The sequence below is a fragment of the Phyllobates terribilis genome, unplaced genomic scaffold (assembly GCF_046119375.1).
Source record: "Phyllobates terribilis strain yellow unplaced genomic scaffold, ASM4611937v1 Scaffold_3__8_contigs__length_932513732, whole genome shotgun sequence".
NCBI classification, from domain to species: domain Eukaryota; kingdom Metazoa; phylum Chordata; class Amphibia; order Anura; family Dendrobatidae; genus Phyllobates; species Phyllobates terribilis.
The window spans coordinates 368,198,994-368,216,898 of record NW_027362763.1 but is presented as its reverse complement, the minus strand read 5'-3'; the positions used below and the strand labels follow the sequence as shown (position 1 = coordinate 368,216,898).

Here is a 17,905-nt window from a genome sequence, read left to right as displayed (position 1 = left end):
TGGCACAGTACTACTGTACATTCTCCTGCATGCTGCTGCTGCTACTATTGTACATATGAAAATAAACAAGCCTTTCCAACACCAGGTAAGATTACCAATGCACTAGCAGGATGCAGCAGACCCCCATGATAAAGACAGGGGCAGCACAGGTGCAAAATTCTGATGCTTAATGGGCTGTTAACCAGACACTGTGCATCACATGTATCTGTGTGACTGGTGTCCTGTGCAAGCCCCATCTGTGTGCATTTGTAATACTACATAGCCACCCCTTCCATCAATTGGTAGGTTAGTGAATGGCTGTCGCATCAGTATTTTGCACTTGTGCTGCCCCCGTCTTTATCATGGGGGTCTGCTGCATCTTGCTAGTGCATTGGTAATCTGATCTGGTGTTGGTAAGATTAATTTATTTTCTGTGATTTTTTTGAAAGTATGTCTTTTTCTGTGTGCCGTTACTATTGTACATGTGCTAAGTTGACAAAGAAGCAGGAAACCCACAATTTTTTGCACTGTGTATATGAAACATAATGGCAGCTAGACTCCTCCCACTAGTTGAAAAAGAACTGAAAATTAAAGATTGAGCCTACAGAGGGAAAAATTTATGTACACATATGACAGCTTATGCTAAAATGATACCTGAAATGACAGGTACGATTTAAACATCCATGTCACTTCCCAAGACTTTTGGAAGTATTTCAGATGATAAGTTCAGGAAGAAGAAAGTGGGGGAAGGGTAAGAGGGTTGTAGATAAATGGAGACATTTGGATCTTTCCCCAAAAAAGATATATTGCAAAGTTTCTTACACGCACCTGTACTATTAATTCATGCAAAAAATTGCATAAAATTATTTTTTACTTATACAGAAAAAAAACTATTTAGAACTGTGCTACAAATAAGTTCAATTACTTTCTGTATGTTTGTCTGGTTGTTTATCACCTAGTTTGCAAGCCTTTCAAAAACAGAATATTTTTAATACTAGTATAGTATAAAATGTGACAGCACAATGTATGTTTAAATAAAGAATGACAGTCTCATTAACTCAAGGAACAACTATTTAATTACAGTACATATATACATTTGCAGCTCATGGATTGCAAACTATTTTTATAATGGAATGAGCTGTGTTAGAATCTTCTTATGATTGATGAGGCTTTTGATTATATCATTTATTGTTTGGTTGGTTCTGATATATAGAACGGTTTGGCTCCTTTTACCTGTTCCTACTTACAGCATATCAGTATGCTAAAAATCCAAAATGTATCTTTTGCATATTCAATAGTAAGTACATGCCCATTAACAAATCCAGAATGGACTTGTTGACAGAACAAAAAGTAATTGGGGGTGGTAAAAAAGTAAGAAATGGAAATTTTCTATAAGAAGACATCTCACTCTCACATATTGTACATGATGATGATGTTATAAGGGCGTTGCGAGTTTTATTATTATTTCTCTATTGTTTTATGTATCTTTGTGTATCTTAGGTGTTACTTTAGAATTGGATTCATGCCTTGACCCAGGCATACCAGTAAATGGTCATCGTCATGGAAAGCACTTTGGTATTGGCTCCTCTGTGGCTTTTACTTGCGATGCTGGATATATTTTAAGTGACGATGACCCATTAGTTTGTGAAAGGAATCACCAGTGGAACCATGCATTACCTAGTTGTGATGGTAAGTGTTTTATATTGACCATGCAAATATTTCATATTGTTTTTCAATTTAATCTGTGTGGATTTTCAGTCAGATTTGTATAAAGAACATACATAATTCTAATTCTTCCATGCTGGAAACTACTGGGTTAATTGTTGCATGAATATATTTCTGTGTCCAAATCTTAATATCTAGTGATCGTGACACATGCAGGTCTTGACCTTGTCAGCACTGTTCGAGAGCTTATGACACTGGCAGGTCTAGAGTTCTGCCATCAACTAGGACCTATGATGGCCTACAGGCAGTCAACAATTTTACAGGTCTCTGACACTGATACATGCTGACCACTGACATCTGCAAGCTTTCCTCACCGGGCATCTAATACTGACATTTGTTGGCATTCAGTATTAATTCTTGTAGGCTGTCTTTTCTGACATGACCAAGGCACTGTTACCCAGCACTTGTAACCTATTCATAAGTGCATAAATTCTAGTTTTAAGACATAGAAAAAGCTATAATATAACTAAAATAGACAATTTGTTTTACTCATAGATTTCTTTTATTTTTCATTGCATAAAAAAGTTGTCATTACTAAATTGGAAAACTAAAACAAATTTCAGTTTTGCAAGATCATCACAGCCAGGTGATTCAGTCATCTAAAAATCATATTTTCAATCTCCTAAGTATTTTCTATCTACATTCCCATTTTATCTGTACGATTGAAAGAATTTAACTCCCTGTTGTACAATGGAATCACTTTACTGAATATATTAGCAAGGAAATGGAAAAGACTCTATGCGAACAAAAATCTGTTTGTCCAAGGGACCACTTGGTGATTTCTCTTATACTGTGAATGTTCATGAGCATGCTTCATAAATAAAGAATAACATTTCCATATGAATAATTCAGGAAGGCAGTTTAGCCTTTGCTTCCTCTGCGCACCTCTTCTGGGGAAGTTGCATTATTCTATCATATTAAAAACCACATGTGTCAAGTTAAAAAAGTGTACATTTATGTATATAAATGTAAATATATTTCTTTATTTATTTATGAGAAGCTCTTATTTTTGTTGCATGCAATTAGATTTGGTAGAATCCTATTGTTCCAAAGTGATAACTTGAATATATTGTTTTAAATTGTAATTTATTATAGGTTGAGCTTAGCCTTGAAGAAAGGATGTATTAGGTAAAAGTCATCTAATTAAATGTAAATTACATATAATGTATTCATGTTGACTAGCAACACAATGTGTAGTAATAATAGTAGTTGGTAAACTTCTATAATAATTTGCCTTACTCAGATGACCCCTAATAGGTGCCTCCTGGCAGAGGTGTCGCTGGGATTTCCTGCACCCTAGGCAAAGGTTTCCTTTGGCATCCAAAGCTTTATGATCAGACCTGTCATGGTGTGTTGAGGTCCTAGTTCCTCATTAACATTTATTTTTACTTAATTTTTGTTAAATATGAACTTGTTTTACTTGCAAGATTGTTACAATTGGTTTTATGTTCTCCTGCAAAATCACTTAAAAATCAGCAGCAGCTTTTCTAGCTTTCTCCTCAAGACACATCCTTTTTAGAGACTGTGCCTCTTTTCATTGTTCGTATCCATTTACACATCATTTCCTGATATTAAAGGCACATTGGCCAGTAATCTGCAGTCCTATGGAGCACTACAGATAGGACACAGCGATAGATATCTCTCTGAATACAGATGATGTAGTGGATGTTTCCTGCAGTCCTATGTAACACCACAGATAACACAGTTATAGCTCTCTTTGAGTACAGCTAATGTAGCAGATGTTACCTCCAGTCCTGTGTAACATAAATGGACAAAATAAGTTCTGTATCCCATAATTAAATAGGATGTTCAGTCTTCTGATAAAAGTCTGCAGTCACTCTTTGTGACTGCAGACTTCTGAATCCTTATAGTGAGAGCACTCCATGTTGTAAAGATTCTCCGGTTTTGCAGGCAAGAGAGGATGGTCACGGGATCTCAAGTATGTGATTTGCATACATGCGATCATGTGCCAACTGGACATGCTCGGTCTCGCTCAATACAAGTGAATTTAGCAGGGCCGAACATGTCTACTTGGAATTTGGCCGAAAGTATGCAAATTGTATAGCTGCAGTCCAGTGACTGCCCATTCTTGCAGGCTATTCTGGAGAATCCTGATAACATGTGGTGCATACACTATAATGCTTCAGAAGTCTGCAGTCACATAAAGTGGCTGTCAACTTTTATCAGAAAATCGGACAACCCTTTTAAGTCATTCTCAAGTAAAAGACACAAAAGCACAGTGAGAATTAGAGGAACATGGTGCTTCAAATTTAGTGATTGCGGTAGGTCTCGGTGACTTATATTATGATTACAATTTATGAAGATACCTCATGTCTACTTTTATTGTTTAAGTTATAGTAGTAATATTTTTTTTAATTATTTTTTTTTAGCATTATGCGGTGGATATATTCATGCAAGGAGTGGGACAATCCTTTCTCCAGGTTTTCCTGACTTCTACCCTAATTCTTTAAATTGCACCTGGACAATTGAAGTATCACATGGAAAAGGTATGTAATACATTTTATGTATTGCTTGCAATGCTCGTCATTTATTATACACAAAATATAATTATTTACCTTCAAAACAACTTCCTGTTTTAGAATCAACGACTCCCACTAAGTGGTGCAGGGAAAAATAAGGTTTGATGATATATTACATGGAAAATTTACAAAATACATCATCATGTCGAGAACAATGAAGCAGGACATCCCCTTTGTGATCACATTATGGCATATTTATTATTCTTACCCATATTGCCTAAGCAATTGCACCACCCATTTCCAACAGCATTTTCCCATGCCAAATATGAGCTTAAACGGGATGGTTCACTTTAAAGTCTATTGTGATACTTGAATTGTAAGACATGAGTAAATCGAAATACTGAATGACAGAAACTAAAGTGGATTTCTGAATGATGCTTAGTGTATACATCTTCCATGCAGATCGATGTGTTTCAATAGTTACTTTTGTCTTGTTTTTTTCAGGTGTACAGCTGGTATTTCACACCTTTCACCTGGAGAGTTCTCATGACTATCTGTTAATAACTGAGGATGGCAGTTTTACTCATCCTGTGGCAAGACTGACGGGTTCAGTTCTACCACCCACTATAAAAGCTGGACTTTTTGGAAATTTCACAGCTCAGCTTCGTTTTATATCAGATTTTTCTATCTCATATGAAGGATTTAACATTACATTTTTAGGTAAGAAAATTATCGGCAAGGTCAAATTATAAATGTATTGAAACGACATTTACCAGATGGTTGAATAAATAGAAGATTTGTTAGAGTAGACAATCTGAAAAGCATAAGTAGGTTTAGGTCCAAAAGGGCAAAGCAGTTGAGAATTTCATTTATAGTCATTTATGACTATCATATTGACCAGAAAGTGAGCAACTAAATATCTAGATGTTTTTACACCTAAATATTCAGCATTTTACTGAACCGTAGAAGGTTGACAAAAAGTGAAAAAAAATAATGCTAACCTCACCTGTCCTGCTACCCCCACAGGCTGCCATTCAGTCCTTCTTGCCTCTGCCTTCTTGCCTCATGCTCACCGTGCCAGCAATTGAGGTCAGCGCATGCGCTGTAAGATTTCTCCCACGCTCACAGTGATGTCAATGAGGTGAACTGAGTTCATTTGACATGAACTCAGCTCATCTTGATGCCATCACAGCGGGACACTGAGGAGCCCAAGCATGCTTGCGCTCCTCAGAGTCTCTGCAGGATGACAGGCTGGATGGTCACATCCAGCTATGATCCAGCCTGCCATCTAGATGTAGCAGAGCTGGAGCTGTCGCGGGGCACATGGAGTCTGTTGTTCACGTCGGAAAGGTGAGGATGAGGTTGCCTTATTATTTTACATTTATTGATGGTGACAATGGCTTCAGGTGGAATGGGCGCGGCAGTAAGTAAAGTTTAATTTAGAACATTAAAGGGTGTCTGTGTAAATTTCAAATAAAATATTTTATTCAGGGTGTGGGTGTATTTATTTTGCATTTCACTTTCACTATGGGGTTAGTAATGGGGGTGTCTTATAGATGCCTCTCCATTACTAACCTGGGCTTGATGTCAGCTGGCATTACAAGCTGACAACAACCCCAACCCTATAACCCCTCTGCCACCACTACAAGGCAGTGGGCAGAGTGAGGCTAAGTGCCAGGATTGGCAAGTCCTATGGATGCACCATTTCTGGGGCGGCTGAAGGCTCCTGTTTCTAGCCTCAGAGGGGGCCAATATTCATGGCCCCTTCCTAGGCTATTAATATCAGTCCCCAGCTGTCTCCATAGCTTTTGCTGGCTGTTAAAAATAGGGGGACCCCACATCAGTTTTTTTTCCCCCATTTTAATAGCCAGTAAAGGCTAAGTATTCAGCTGGGGGGCTGATATTAGTAGCCTGGGAAGCTCCATTGGGTATTAACCCCTTCCCAGGCATCAAACATCTGCCCCAGCTGTCTGCTTAACCTCTGCTAGACTATAAAATTACTGGGGACCCCTCGCCAATTTTTATTTAAATAAAATCTTTAATTGAACAATGAATGACAAGTACAGTAACCAACACTGTCACTGTACTAATTATGTATGTGACTGACATCTTTCCATGTGTGTTGTTCTATTCTTTCTATTCTAAGTTGTCGGGTACCGATGTATTGTAACTGTATGCGGCTGATGAATTACCGGCTTTTTAAGAGACGGGTGCGGGAAAATCAGACGGCACTCGCATGGTCCGAGTGCCGTGCAATTTTTTTCACGCACTCAATGACTTCATTGGTAAGTTTCATCCGAGATACATGGCAATTCACAGCATGCAGCAATTTTTTTTCTCAGCCTGATTTCAGGCAGATGAGATGTCACTCATTGATTAACATTGGTCGGATTGCACTCGCCGGTTTTACTCGCAGATGAGTTTGAGCCCTAATTGTTTTTCTTTCTTTTATATCTTGGAGACACTACTAAGCATAATAAGAAACATTTAATTCAACATGAATAAAATGTTCCTGTCAAATTTGAGTGATTGGCAAATTTGAATCTCTAGCATGCAGTAAGGTTCTGAGTGTTTTTGACAAGGACCAAACTGTGTTGGCTAGATGACTAGATCACTGCATTTGAAAATCAGAAGGTCTTTTGGGGTTTTCCTGATATTCATTGATTAGTTCAAGCTAAGAATGATATAAAGAAGCACAAATGCTGACTGTTATCTAAAGTGTAAGAAAGCACAGATCATTGAAGACTGATGTATATAAGGTTTCATAGCCACAGACCAGTTATTGTTATGCCTAGACATTTCCACTTCACAGTGATATCACTTCCTGTTGAGTCGGACTGATAAGAAAGTTCATTAACTGACTAGTGTGAAAGCTACTGATAATTTCATGTTTAAAGTTATTGAGACTTTTCACAAAACCTATACTACTTTCAGTGTTTGTCTATGGAAATTAAAGAGTTGTGTTGTCATGGTGTATGCAATGGGTGTCACTAGGGCGGCAGCTGCCATGAGGCAAGATGATTGGCATGAACTGACCAGCAGCACTAAGCGACTGCCAAATAGCAACTTGTTTGCTGATCAGCGGACAATTAAAAGCCTGTTTACACAGACAGAGCCCTCTAACAATGCTTGGTGAGCAATCTGTAAGAGATTGTTCAGTGTGCATGGGCTGCCATTGTTATCCGTAGAGTGAGTCCTGTTTGCTCACCACTCTGGCCCTACACTACTGACTGCCACCAGTCTGGTCTTCAACGCACTTTATGATTTCCTGCCGCTAGTGCTGAAATTTCTGAGAGCATTCTGCGCATGTCGAAGGTCACAAATCATGTTGAGACGTCATGAGACCGTAAACTTCCGTTCACTTGTGCAGAAGCCTCATAGCAAGAGAGGCCAGGGAGTCCAGCGTGAGCTGCGAGGAATCAAATTTTACCTGATCTACTCATCTCTAGTTATAACTCTACTATTTGATACCTCTTAACGGGGATCTCAACAGATTGATGTATAGTGTTGTGAGAAAAGACTAGGTATAACCTGTATTTTCATCAATAACTGACAGCTACCTGTGTGCATAGTGTGCATAGAGAAATAACTGTCAGTCACTGATAGGACCGCCCACTGGACCGGAAATCCCAGAAAGATCAGTGGAATAAATGAATAAGTCACAGGTTACACTGAATATTTTCTCACAAAAACACATATCATTCTACTCAACTCCTCCTTCCTTTTAACATGGTGCCCGCAGATCACATTGCATTTTCTTGGAGGCAGGTTCACTTTAAATACATTTTGTAAACATAAATAAAGAAAATATCAGGGCAAATATGATAACTTGGTAGTCAGTTATGCCTCTTTTTTAAATTTCTTGCCACTGCGGTTCATTGGAAGGTGATGTGAGCAATGCTAATCATGAAGAAAACAGAATGAAAGAAGCTCAATGCTGAAAATGTAGATAAAAAGTTTTTTTTTTACTTTTTTAATAGCTACAGAGATTATTTTATGTGGGCTATTCATCAAAATAAAAATAGAGGGATTTATACACTTATGTGTTTATGTACACTTCCCTTTTTTACTATATAAATGTTTCCTTTATTTTATTTCATTAATCAATCTTTTTACAATTGCTGTTGTTGTTTTTTTCTGCTTTTCTGGTTTGTGCAGAATATGAGCTGGAGCCTTGTGATGATCCAGGGGTGCCTGCATTTAGTAGAAGAATAGGCTTCCATTTTGGTGTTGGAGACAGTCTAACATTTTCGTGTTTCCCTGGATATCGTTTGGAGGGTGCTAATAGACTCACCTGCTTGGGAGGAGGCCGGAGAGTGTGGAGTACACCTCTTCCAAGGTGTGTGGGTAGGTGGTCACATGCTTTCATTTCATTCATCAAATCTTTATAAATATAATTTATACATTTCTTCTTACCCTATGATGGCTGTAGTATAGCTCATAAGTAGTGTTGAGCGATACCTTCCGATATCGGGAAATATCGAATCGGATTGGATCGGACCGATACCGAAAAAGTATCGGATATCGCCGATTCCGATACCGGAAACCAATGCAAGTCAATGGGACATAAATATCGGAATTAAAATAAACCCTTTCTTTCCTTGTAGGTTATTTCTACATGAAGGAAAACAACTAAGAATAATGTAGAATGTATTGGGGGAGGTGGGGGAGACAATAAAGGCATAGAGGTTTAGCCCAGTCAAATGGAATAGCAGGAATTAATATTTTTTTATTATGTTCTGAGTTACGGAAATATTAACGATGTTAAGTATTTTTATATTTTGTCAGATATTTATGTTTCACTACATCCATGCTCTTCACCTTCTTTTTTACTTCTCCCACACTTTCTCCTTCATCATCCTCAGCATCTTTTTCATCCACTTCTTCTTCACCTTCTTCTTCTTCACCTTCTTCGTATTATTCTTTTTTTTACATTCTTCATATTCTACTTCTTCATCTTCTTCATATTCTTCTTCTTCATCATATTCTTATTTGTGACAGGTATTCCTGTAGTTGTTATCTATAAAAGGTTGGACATTACACCTTTCGTTCTGCCCGTCACAAAAGATTTACAACAGGATTTGTCCGCGTTCAGTTTGGCCTGCAGCAGCAGGTCTTTTCCAGGGGCACCACGAGGAGGAACGGACTCACCCCCATACACTGCTTAGTCATCTTCTGCTTATAATTTAGATATTATCTTTTGCTCTGATTTTTAGTCTTATGCTTAATGTTCTTCCGCTTTTTGTTCTGCAGCTTCTTGTATTTCTGCTTCTTGGTTTTCTGTCTCTTGTTTTTCTGTATCTTGGTGCTTGTCTTCTCTTCTTTGTCTTCTTGGTCAACTTCTTCAGGGTCATCTTCTTGGTCTTCTTCGGGGTGGTCTTCAGGGTCGTCGTCTTCGGGGGTCCTCGTCTTCGGGGTCCTCGTCTTCTTCGGGTTGGTCTTCTGGGTCCTCGTCTTCGGGGTCCTCGTTTTCTTCGGGGTGGTCTTCAGGGTCCTCGTCTTCTTCGGGGTGGTCTTCAGGGTCCTCGTCTTCTTCGGGGTGGTCTTCAGGGTCCTCGTCTTCAGGGTCATTGTCTTCGGGGTCCTCGTCTTCTTAGGGTTGGTCTTCAGGGTCCTCGTCTTCAGGGTCCTCGTCAGGGAGATCCAGAGTGATTACCAAGAACCATTTCAAAAAGCTTGAACTTGGAAATGTAGCAGAAGGTACAAGAAAGCTGAGGAACTACCGAGGACCAGCTGACGGTACTGGAACCCGGATGGATAGCAGAAGGTACAAGAGCCAATGGAACTACCGAGGACCAGCTGATGTTACTGGAACTCGGTTACTAAGCAGGAGGTACCTGTGCCAGAAAGCACTACCAAGGACCAGCAGACGTTGGTGGAACTTGGATACCGAGAAGGAGGCACCTAATCCAAAGGCACTGCCGAGAACCAGCTGACGGTACTGGAACCCGGATGGGTAGCAGAAGGTACAAGAGCCAATGGAACTACCGAGGACCAGCTGATGTTACTGGAACCCGGATGGGTAGCAGAAGGTACAAGAGCCAATGGAACTACCGAGGACCAGCTGATGTTACTGGAACTCGGTTACTAAGCAGGAGGTACCTGTGCCAGAAAGCACTACCAAGGACCAGCAGACGTTGGTGGAACTTGGATACCGAGAAGGAGGCACCTAATCCAAAGGCACTGCCGAGAACCAGCTGACGGTACTGGAACCCGGATGGGTAGCAGAAGGTACCCATGTAAAAAAAAAGTTCAAGGCCGCGAGCCGGCCGCAGTTACCAAAACCCACAGTCCTACAGAGGGTGCTTGTCCTATTGGCACTATGGAACCAGCCTTCATTGCCAGATCCCGCAGCCCACATAGGAGTCACCTAAACTGCAGGCACCATAGAGTCGGCTAACCCGACCGCAACACGACAGGACAACGCATTGGAGGCAAAGTGACGTTGACACTACCCGGAAACAGCTGGCGTGCTGGAACCAGGCTGGGCAGGAGGGAGTACCCGTGCCAAAGACACTGCCGAGAACCAGCTGACGGTACTGGAACCCGGATGGGTAGCAGAAGATACAAGAGCAAATGGAACTACCGAGGACCAGCTGACGGTACTGGAACCCGGATGGGTAGCAGAAGGTACAAGAGCCAATGGAACTACCGAGGACCAGCTGATGTTACTGGAACTCGGTTACTAAGCAGGAGGTACCTGTGCCAGAAAGCACTACCAAGGACCAGCAGACGTTGGTGGAACTTGGATACCGAGAAGGAGGCACCTAATCCAAAGGCACTGCCGAGAACCAGCTGACGGTACTGGAACCCGGATGGGTAGCAGAAGGTACCCATGTAAAAAAAAAGTTCAAGGCCGCGAGCCGGCCGCAGTTACCAAAACCCACAGTCCTACAGAGGGTGCTTGTCCTATTGGCACTATGGAACCAGCCTTCATTGCCAGATCCCGCAGCCCACATAGGAGTCACCTAAACTGCAGGCACCATAGAGTCGGCTAACCCGACCGCAACACGACAGGACAACGCATTGGAGGCAAAGTGACGTTGACACTACCCGGAAACAGCTGGCGTGCTGGAACCAGGCTGGGCAGGAGGGAGTACCCGTGCCAAAGACACTGCCGAGAACCAGCTGACGGTACTGGAACCCGGATGGGTAGCAGAAGGTACAAGAGCCAATGGAACTGCCGAGAACCAGCTGGCGGTGCTGGAGCCCAGGGTAAATACTAAAAACAGAAGAGCCAGAGGTGTATTTGGAGGAGGTTTTAAATCCGTACTACAGTGGATGTGGACAAAGCAGGAGAATTTGCCGAACACACAGCTGGGGATCAGCTGACGTTACTGAATCCCAATAACACTGGAGCAAGCGTTGACTGTGCAGACGGCACTTCTGAGCAGCAACTAGCGGTATTGGAGCCCAGGGTAAATACTAAAAACGGAGGAGCCAGAGGTGTAATTGGAGCAAGTTTTAAATAAGTAGCACAGTGAATATGGACAGAGCAGGAGAAATTGCCGTGAACACAGCAGGGGAACAGCTGACGTTACCGAACCCCAATAACACCGCAGCAAGTGTTGACTGTGCAGACGGCACTTCCGAGCGCCAACTGGCGGTGCTGGAGCCCAGGGATAAGAATGAAAACAGAGGAGCCAGAGGTGTAATTCGAGCAACTTTAAAATGTGTAGTACAGTGGATGTGGACAAAGCAGGAGAAATTGCCGTCCGCACAGCAGGAGAACAGCTGACGTTACTGAACCCCAATAACACGGCAGCAAGTGTTGACTGTGCAGACAGCACTTCCGAGCGCCAACTGGCGGTGTTGGAGCCCAGGGTAAATACTAAAAACGGAGGAGCCAGAGGTGTAATTGGAGCAAGTTTTAAATAAGTAGCACAGTGAATATGGACAGAGCAGGAGAAATTGCCGTGAACACAGCAGGGGAACAGCTGACGTTACCGAACCCCAATAACACCGCAGCAAGTGTTGACTGTGCAGACGGCACTTCCGAGCGCCAACTGGCGGTGCTGGAGCCCAGGGATAAGAATGAAAACAGAGGAGCCAGAGGTGTAATTGGAGCAACTTTAAAATCTGTAGTAGTGAGAATGTGGACAGAGCAGGAGAAATTGCCGTCCGCACAGCAGGGGAACAGCTGACGTTACTGAACCCCAATAACATGGTAGCAAGTGTTGACTGTGCAGACAGCACTTCCGAGCGCCAACTGGCGGTGCTGGAGCCCAGGGATAAGAATGAAAACAGAGGAGCCAGAGGAGTAATTGGAGCAACTTTAAAATGTGTAGTACAGTGGATGTGGACAAATCAGGAGAAATTGCCGTCCGCACAGCAGGAGAACAGCTGACGTTACTGAACCCCAATAACACGGCAGCAAGTGTTGACTGTGCAGACGGCACTTCCGAGCGCCAACTGGCGGTGTTGGAGCTCAGGGATTACAGTTCAGGTGGTAGAAACATGAACAGAACAGGAGACCTGGATACTGTTGCCAACCAATTATTTATTCTGGAAGAGGACTGGCAAATTCATGAGAGATCCAGGCCTTGTTCATTTTGAGAAAAGTAAGCCGGTCAACGTTATCGGAGGATAGTCGCATGCGACGGTCTGTTAGTACACCACCTGCGGCACTAAAGACGCGTTCCGATAATACACTAGCAGCAGGGCAAGCTAGCACCTCCAGTGCATACTGACTAAGCTCTGGCCATGTATCCAGCTTACAGACCCAAAACTTGAAGGGAGAAGAGCCGTCTGGGAGTACACTAAGAGGGCAAGACATGTAGTCTGTCACCATCTGACGGAAACGTTGCCTCCTGCTGACTGGAGCTGTCTGTGATGGTGTAGACATTTGTGGCGGCGGGGACACAAAACTTTGCCACATTTCGGCCATACTGGTCTTGCCTTGTGCTGAGGCGCTGCTTCTGCTCCCTCTTTGTGCAGAGCTTCCTCCACTGCCTCGACGCACTGAGCTGCTTTGTAAAGCACTAGCAGCACTGCTCTCGGTTGGAATGGAGAACATGATGGAATGCACCAGTGCGTCTTGGTACTCCCGCATTTTACGCTCCCGGTTCAATGGTGTTATGAGGCTTTGTAAGTTGTCCCGGTAGCGAGGATCTAGGAGGGTGGACACCCAATAATCAGCCGTGTTGAGAATGTGGGCGATGCGGCGGTCGTTTCTGAGGCACTGCAGCATGAAATCAACCATGTGCTGCAGACTGCCAACTGGCCAAGAAACGCTGTCCCCTGCTTGAGGCGTGATCTCTGCCTGCTCTGCATCACCCCACCCTCGCTCTAGATACTGACTACTAGAGCATTGTGTACCTCCCTCCTCTGGACAGATGTCTTCCTCATCCATTGACTCCTCCTCATCCTCCTCACAAAGTGTCCCCTGCCTAGGCCTTTGTGAGGAACCACGTTACGCAGACTGTAGAGAAGCAGATGGCATTTGTGACTCCTCATCCTCCACCTCTTCCAAAACCTCGTCCCTTAGTGCTTGCAGTGTTTTTTCAAGCAGGCAGATAAGGGGGATAGTCATGCTGACTAGTGCATCATCTGCACTCGCCATCCGCGTGGAATAATCGAAGGCACGCAAAACGTGGCAAATGTCCTTCATAGAGGCCCACTCAGTGGTGGTGAAGTGTGAACGGCGCGCACTGCGACTTGTTTGCGCCTGCTGCAGCTGGTACTCCATTACTGCTGCCTGCTGCTCACACAACCTCTCCAACATATGTAACGTTGAATTCCACCTGGTGGGTAGGTCACATATGATGCGATGTTCCGGAAGACATAATCGGCGCTGCAGAGCTGCAATGCGTGATCTTGCATTGCTGGAACGCCGCAAGTGAGCGCACTCTATGCGGACCTTGTGAAGCAGTGCATCAAGATCCGGATAGTCCCTCAAAAAACTCTGCACGACCAAGTTGAGCACATGTGCCAGACATGGGATGTGAGTGAGGTTGCCTAGGCCCAGAGCTGCCACCAGATTTCGGCCATTGTCACACACTACCATGCCTGGCTGGAGATTCGCTGGCACAAACCACACGTCACTCTGCTGCTTGATGGCATTCCAGAGCTCCTGCGCTGTGTGGCTTCGATTCCCCAAAGAAATTAATTTTAATACGGCCTGTTGACGTTTGGCCACGGCTGTGCTCATATCGGTCATCATAACAGGTAACCGTTCACGGGTCGATGTGGAGGTAGACCGTGACGGCTCCTGCAGCGCTGATTCAGAGGAACTGGAGTATGAGGAGGAGTCAATGTGTACAGACTGGATTCCTGCAATCCTTGGAGTTGGCAGAACACGTACAGCGCCACTCTCAAGATCTGTACCCGGCTCCACAACATTTACCCAATGGGCAGTGAGGGAAAGGTATCGTCCCTGTCCATGCTTACTGGTCCACGCATCAGTGGTCAGGTGGACCTTGCTACTGACGGCGTTTTGTAGCGCATGTTTAATTTTTCCCTCCACATGATGTTGCAGGGCAGGGACGGCTTGCCTGCTGAAATAAAAGCGGCTGGGCACGTTGTATTGTGGGACTGCCAATGCCATAAAGTTACGGAATGTGTCAGTCTCCACCAGCCTGAATGATAGCATTTCAAGGGCCAGTAGTTTAGCAATGCCAGCATTCAGAGCCTGTGCTCGGGGGTGGTTTGCCGAGTATGGGCGCCTTTTCTCCCATGCCTGTGCTAACGATGGCTGTAGACTGGCCTGGGAGTGTGAGGATGACTGGGAAAGTGGTGCTGTGGGTGGAATTACACTGTGTCTCTGTACAACAGTGCCAGAGATTCTTCCATGGCGATCCTGTGAGGAAGCCGAACCAGCTGTGTGTGAGCTGGAGGAAGAGGCTACAACACGAGCTGAAGAGGTGGTAGGTGGCGCTGTAGGTTGGCCTAGGTCTTCAGTGTGTTTGTGTAACTCCACCACGTGCTTGGTCCGCACATGTTTCCACATATTTGTGGTATTGAGGTTGCTGACACTTTTCCCTCTTTTCACCTTCTGATTACACAGCTTGCATTTGACAAAGCAAATGTCATCTGCAACTGTGTCAAAAAAGGACCAGGCACTGCAAGTCTTGGGAGCGCCCGCTTTGGATTTTGGAAGAGCCATGCTCCTAATGGGTGCCGAAGTGGAGGCTACAGGCAACCAAGTCTGCCCCCTCCCTCTCCCTCCTTTTTGGGCCGTTCGGGGAATCTCTTCCTCAGAGCTGCTCCCACCACCTTCCTGTCCCTCACGCCATGATGGGTCAAGGACCTCATCATCTACACCACCCTCTTCAAACAACTGCTTCTCCTGGGTAGTCTCGACAGCACAGTACGCACCAGAAAGTGGCACCTGAGTCTCATCATCAGATGCGTACTGAGGTGTGCTGCTGACCATAGGCACTGGCCCACCCGCCTCTTCAGATTCAGAGAGACAAAACGGTTGCGCATCACTGCATACTACCTCTTCTTCAAATTCTCGAATTCTGCTTGGCTGGCCCCCTCTTTCCAAGCCAAGAGATTCAGAGAACAGAAGTAGAGATGGCTCCTGTCCAGGGCTCTCTGACTGCCTGGGCAATTTGGCAGGTGGTGAAGAGACAGATGGGGTGCTCTTCAGTGCTCAGGACCTGAGAGGATCTGGAACTAATTGAAGTCGATGCGTTAGCTGCCATCCATCCGACAACGGCTTCAATTTGGTCCTCGCGCAGCAGTGGGGTACGGCTAGCTCCTACAAAGCTGCGCATAAAGGACTGTTCCCTGGTAAAACTGGGGGATGCTGAGTCACTGGTGCCCGCAGCAGGCACAGAATCCCCACGTCCTCTCCCTGCAGGCACAGAATCCTCACGTCCTCTCCCTGCAGAAACTCCACGCCCACGCCCACGACCACGACCACATGCCTTACTCCCTGCCTTCTTCATCTTGGTAGACTGATAAAGATAGGCAGAAAAGTACTAAGGGCTTAGTGTGCTTATTCCTGAACAGCTGCTAACAGGTATAAGAAACACTAATTTTATAAAGTGTGGACTAGACTTTAATATGAGCTAATGTGGCCTACACAACTGTAAAGTGGAGTGTTTGGTGAACTTTATTTAGGTTTTTTTTGTCACAAAAAGACACTGGATGTGCCTAAAGATGTAATAACGATAGTATCACAAACTTTTTGTAGCTATTACAATGTAGGAAGGTAACCTACAATGCAATAGATGAGGCTGCAAAAAATAGGCTAATACTAATCTGGCTGGGGCTGCAGGGCCCAATGCTGCAGAAAGGCTCCTCTATCTACTCCTATATAGTGTGTTTGGAATCAATTTAGCTGAATATGGATGGAACCACCACACTAATAGGAGATATCAGGAAAAATTATGAATTGGCAATAAAGGACAATGTATGAGGCAGTGACACACACTGAGTGCACTACAACCAGACGGGGTTGAAGCACACACTACAGGGTGAGCTGCACTCACACACCAGACCTTGCAGACAGCGGTGAACAGTACAGATGCAGAGCACTGTGCACTAGTGCTGCAAGACGGAAAAAAATTCTCTATCTACTCCTATATAGTGTGTTTGGAACCAATTTAGCTGAATACAGATGGAACCACCACACTAATAGGAGATATCAGGAAAAATTATGAATTGGCAATAAAGGACAATGTATGAGGCAGTGACACACACTGAGTGCACTACAACCAGACGGGGTTGAAGCACACACTACAGGGTGAGCTGCACTCACACACCAGACCTTGCAGACAGCGGTGAACAGTACAGATGCAGAGCACTGTGCACTAGTGCTGCAAGACGGAAAAAAATTTCTCTATCTACTCCTATATAGTGTGTTTGGAACCAATTTAGCTGAATACAGATGGAACCACCACACTAATAGGAGATATCAGGAAAAATTATGAATTGGCAAAAAAGGACAATGTATGAGGCAGTGACACACACTGAGTGCACTACAACCAGACTTGGCTGAAGCACACACTACAGGGTGAGCTGCACTCACACACACAGACCTTGCAGATAGCGGTGAACAGCACAGGGAACTGTGCACTAGCACTGCAAGGCACAGTGATTTAGAAAGTAGCTTGGGTAAAGCAGTATAGAGCAAATAGGTAGCTAAAACTGTCCCTCAGAACAACAGCGTCCTATCCCTAACTGAATTCACAGCAGAGTGAGCTCAAAATGGCGGCGGTGGCTTTTATAGTGCATCATGACATAATTTCAGCAGCCAATCACAGCCATGCCATTAGTTAAGATGCCTACATGCCTAACAGGATGTGCCCACACTTCTTAGGATCCTCATTGGCTGAATAAAATGAAAATGTCTCATTGCATTATGGGAACTTCCGATTCCGGTATACGATATTGCAATAGTATCGGAATTAAGTATCGGAATTCCGATACCGCGAATATCGGCCGATACCCGATATTTCAGTATCGGAATGCTCAACACTACTCATAAGTAAAGATTTTTCATCTAAAAAATATATTGATATATTATTATTATGCCAAGAATCCTGACATAGAAAGATTATTTTAGAAATAGATGTTTGATGTAAAAGAAGTACAATGTGGCACATAAAGGCTTCTGATTTATAAAGCACAGACAGCACTATCTTCGCAATCACTAAAAATGCAACTGCTCATTTGCAATCAAGATCAAAAAGAGTATTGACACGGACATTGAGTAAGACTATGCAGACTATGCAGAATTTTAAGAATTTCGTAAAGAATTTAGGTATAAA

General features: G+C 43.8%; 1 protein-coding gene across 2 annotated transcripts in view; it reads left to right on the top strand.

Moving 5' to 3' along the window:
• The window catches only part of CSMD1 (CUB and Sushi multiple domains 1), a 2,980,041-nt gene that overhangs the window by 2,115,719 nt on the left and 846,417 nt on the right, over positions 1-17,905 (top strand). For both annotated transcript variants that reach the window (XM_073675393.1, XM_073675394.1), the window contains exons 18-21: positions 1,480-1,668; positions 4,095-4,211; positions 4,689-4,904; positions 8,343-8,531. In XM_073675393.1, the coding sequence (XP_073531494.1) occupies positions 1,480-1,668; positions 4,095-4,211; positions 4,689-4,904; positions 8,343-8,531 (711 nt within the window). The remainder of the gene's footprint in view (positions 1-1,479; positions 1,669-4,094; positions 4,212-4,688; positions 4,905-8,342; positions 8,532-17,905) is intronic.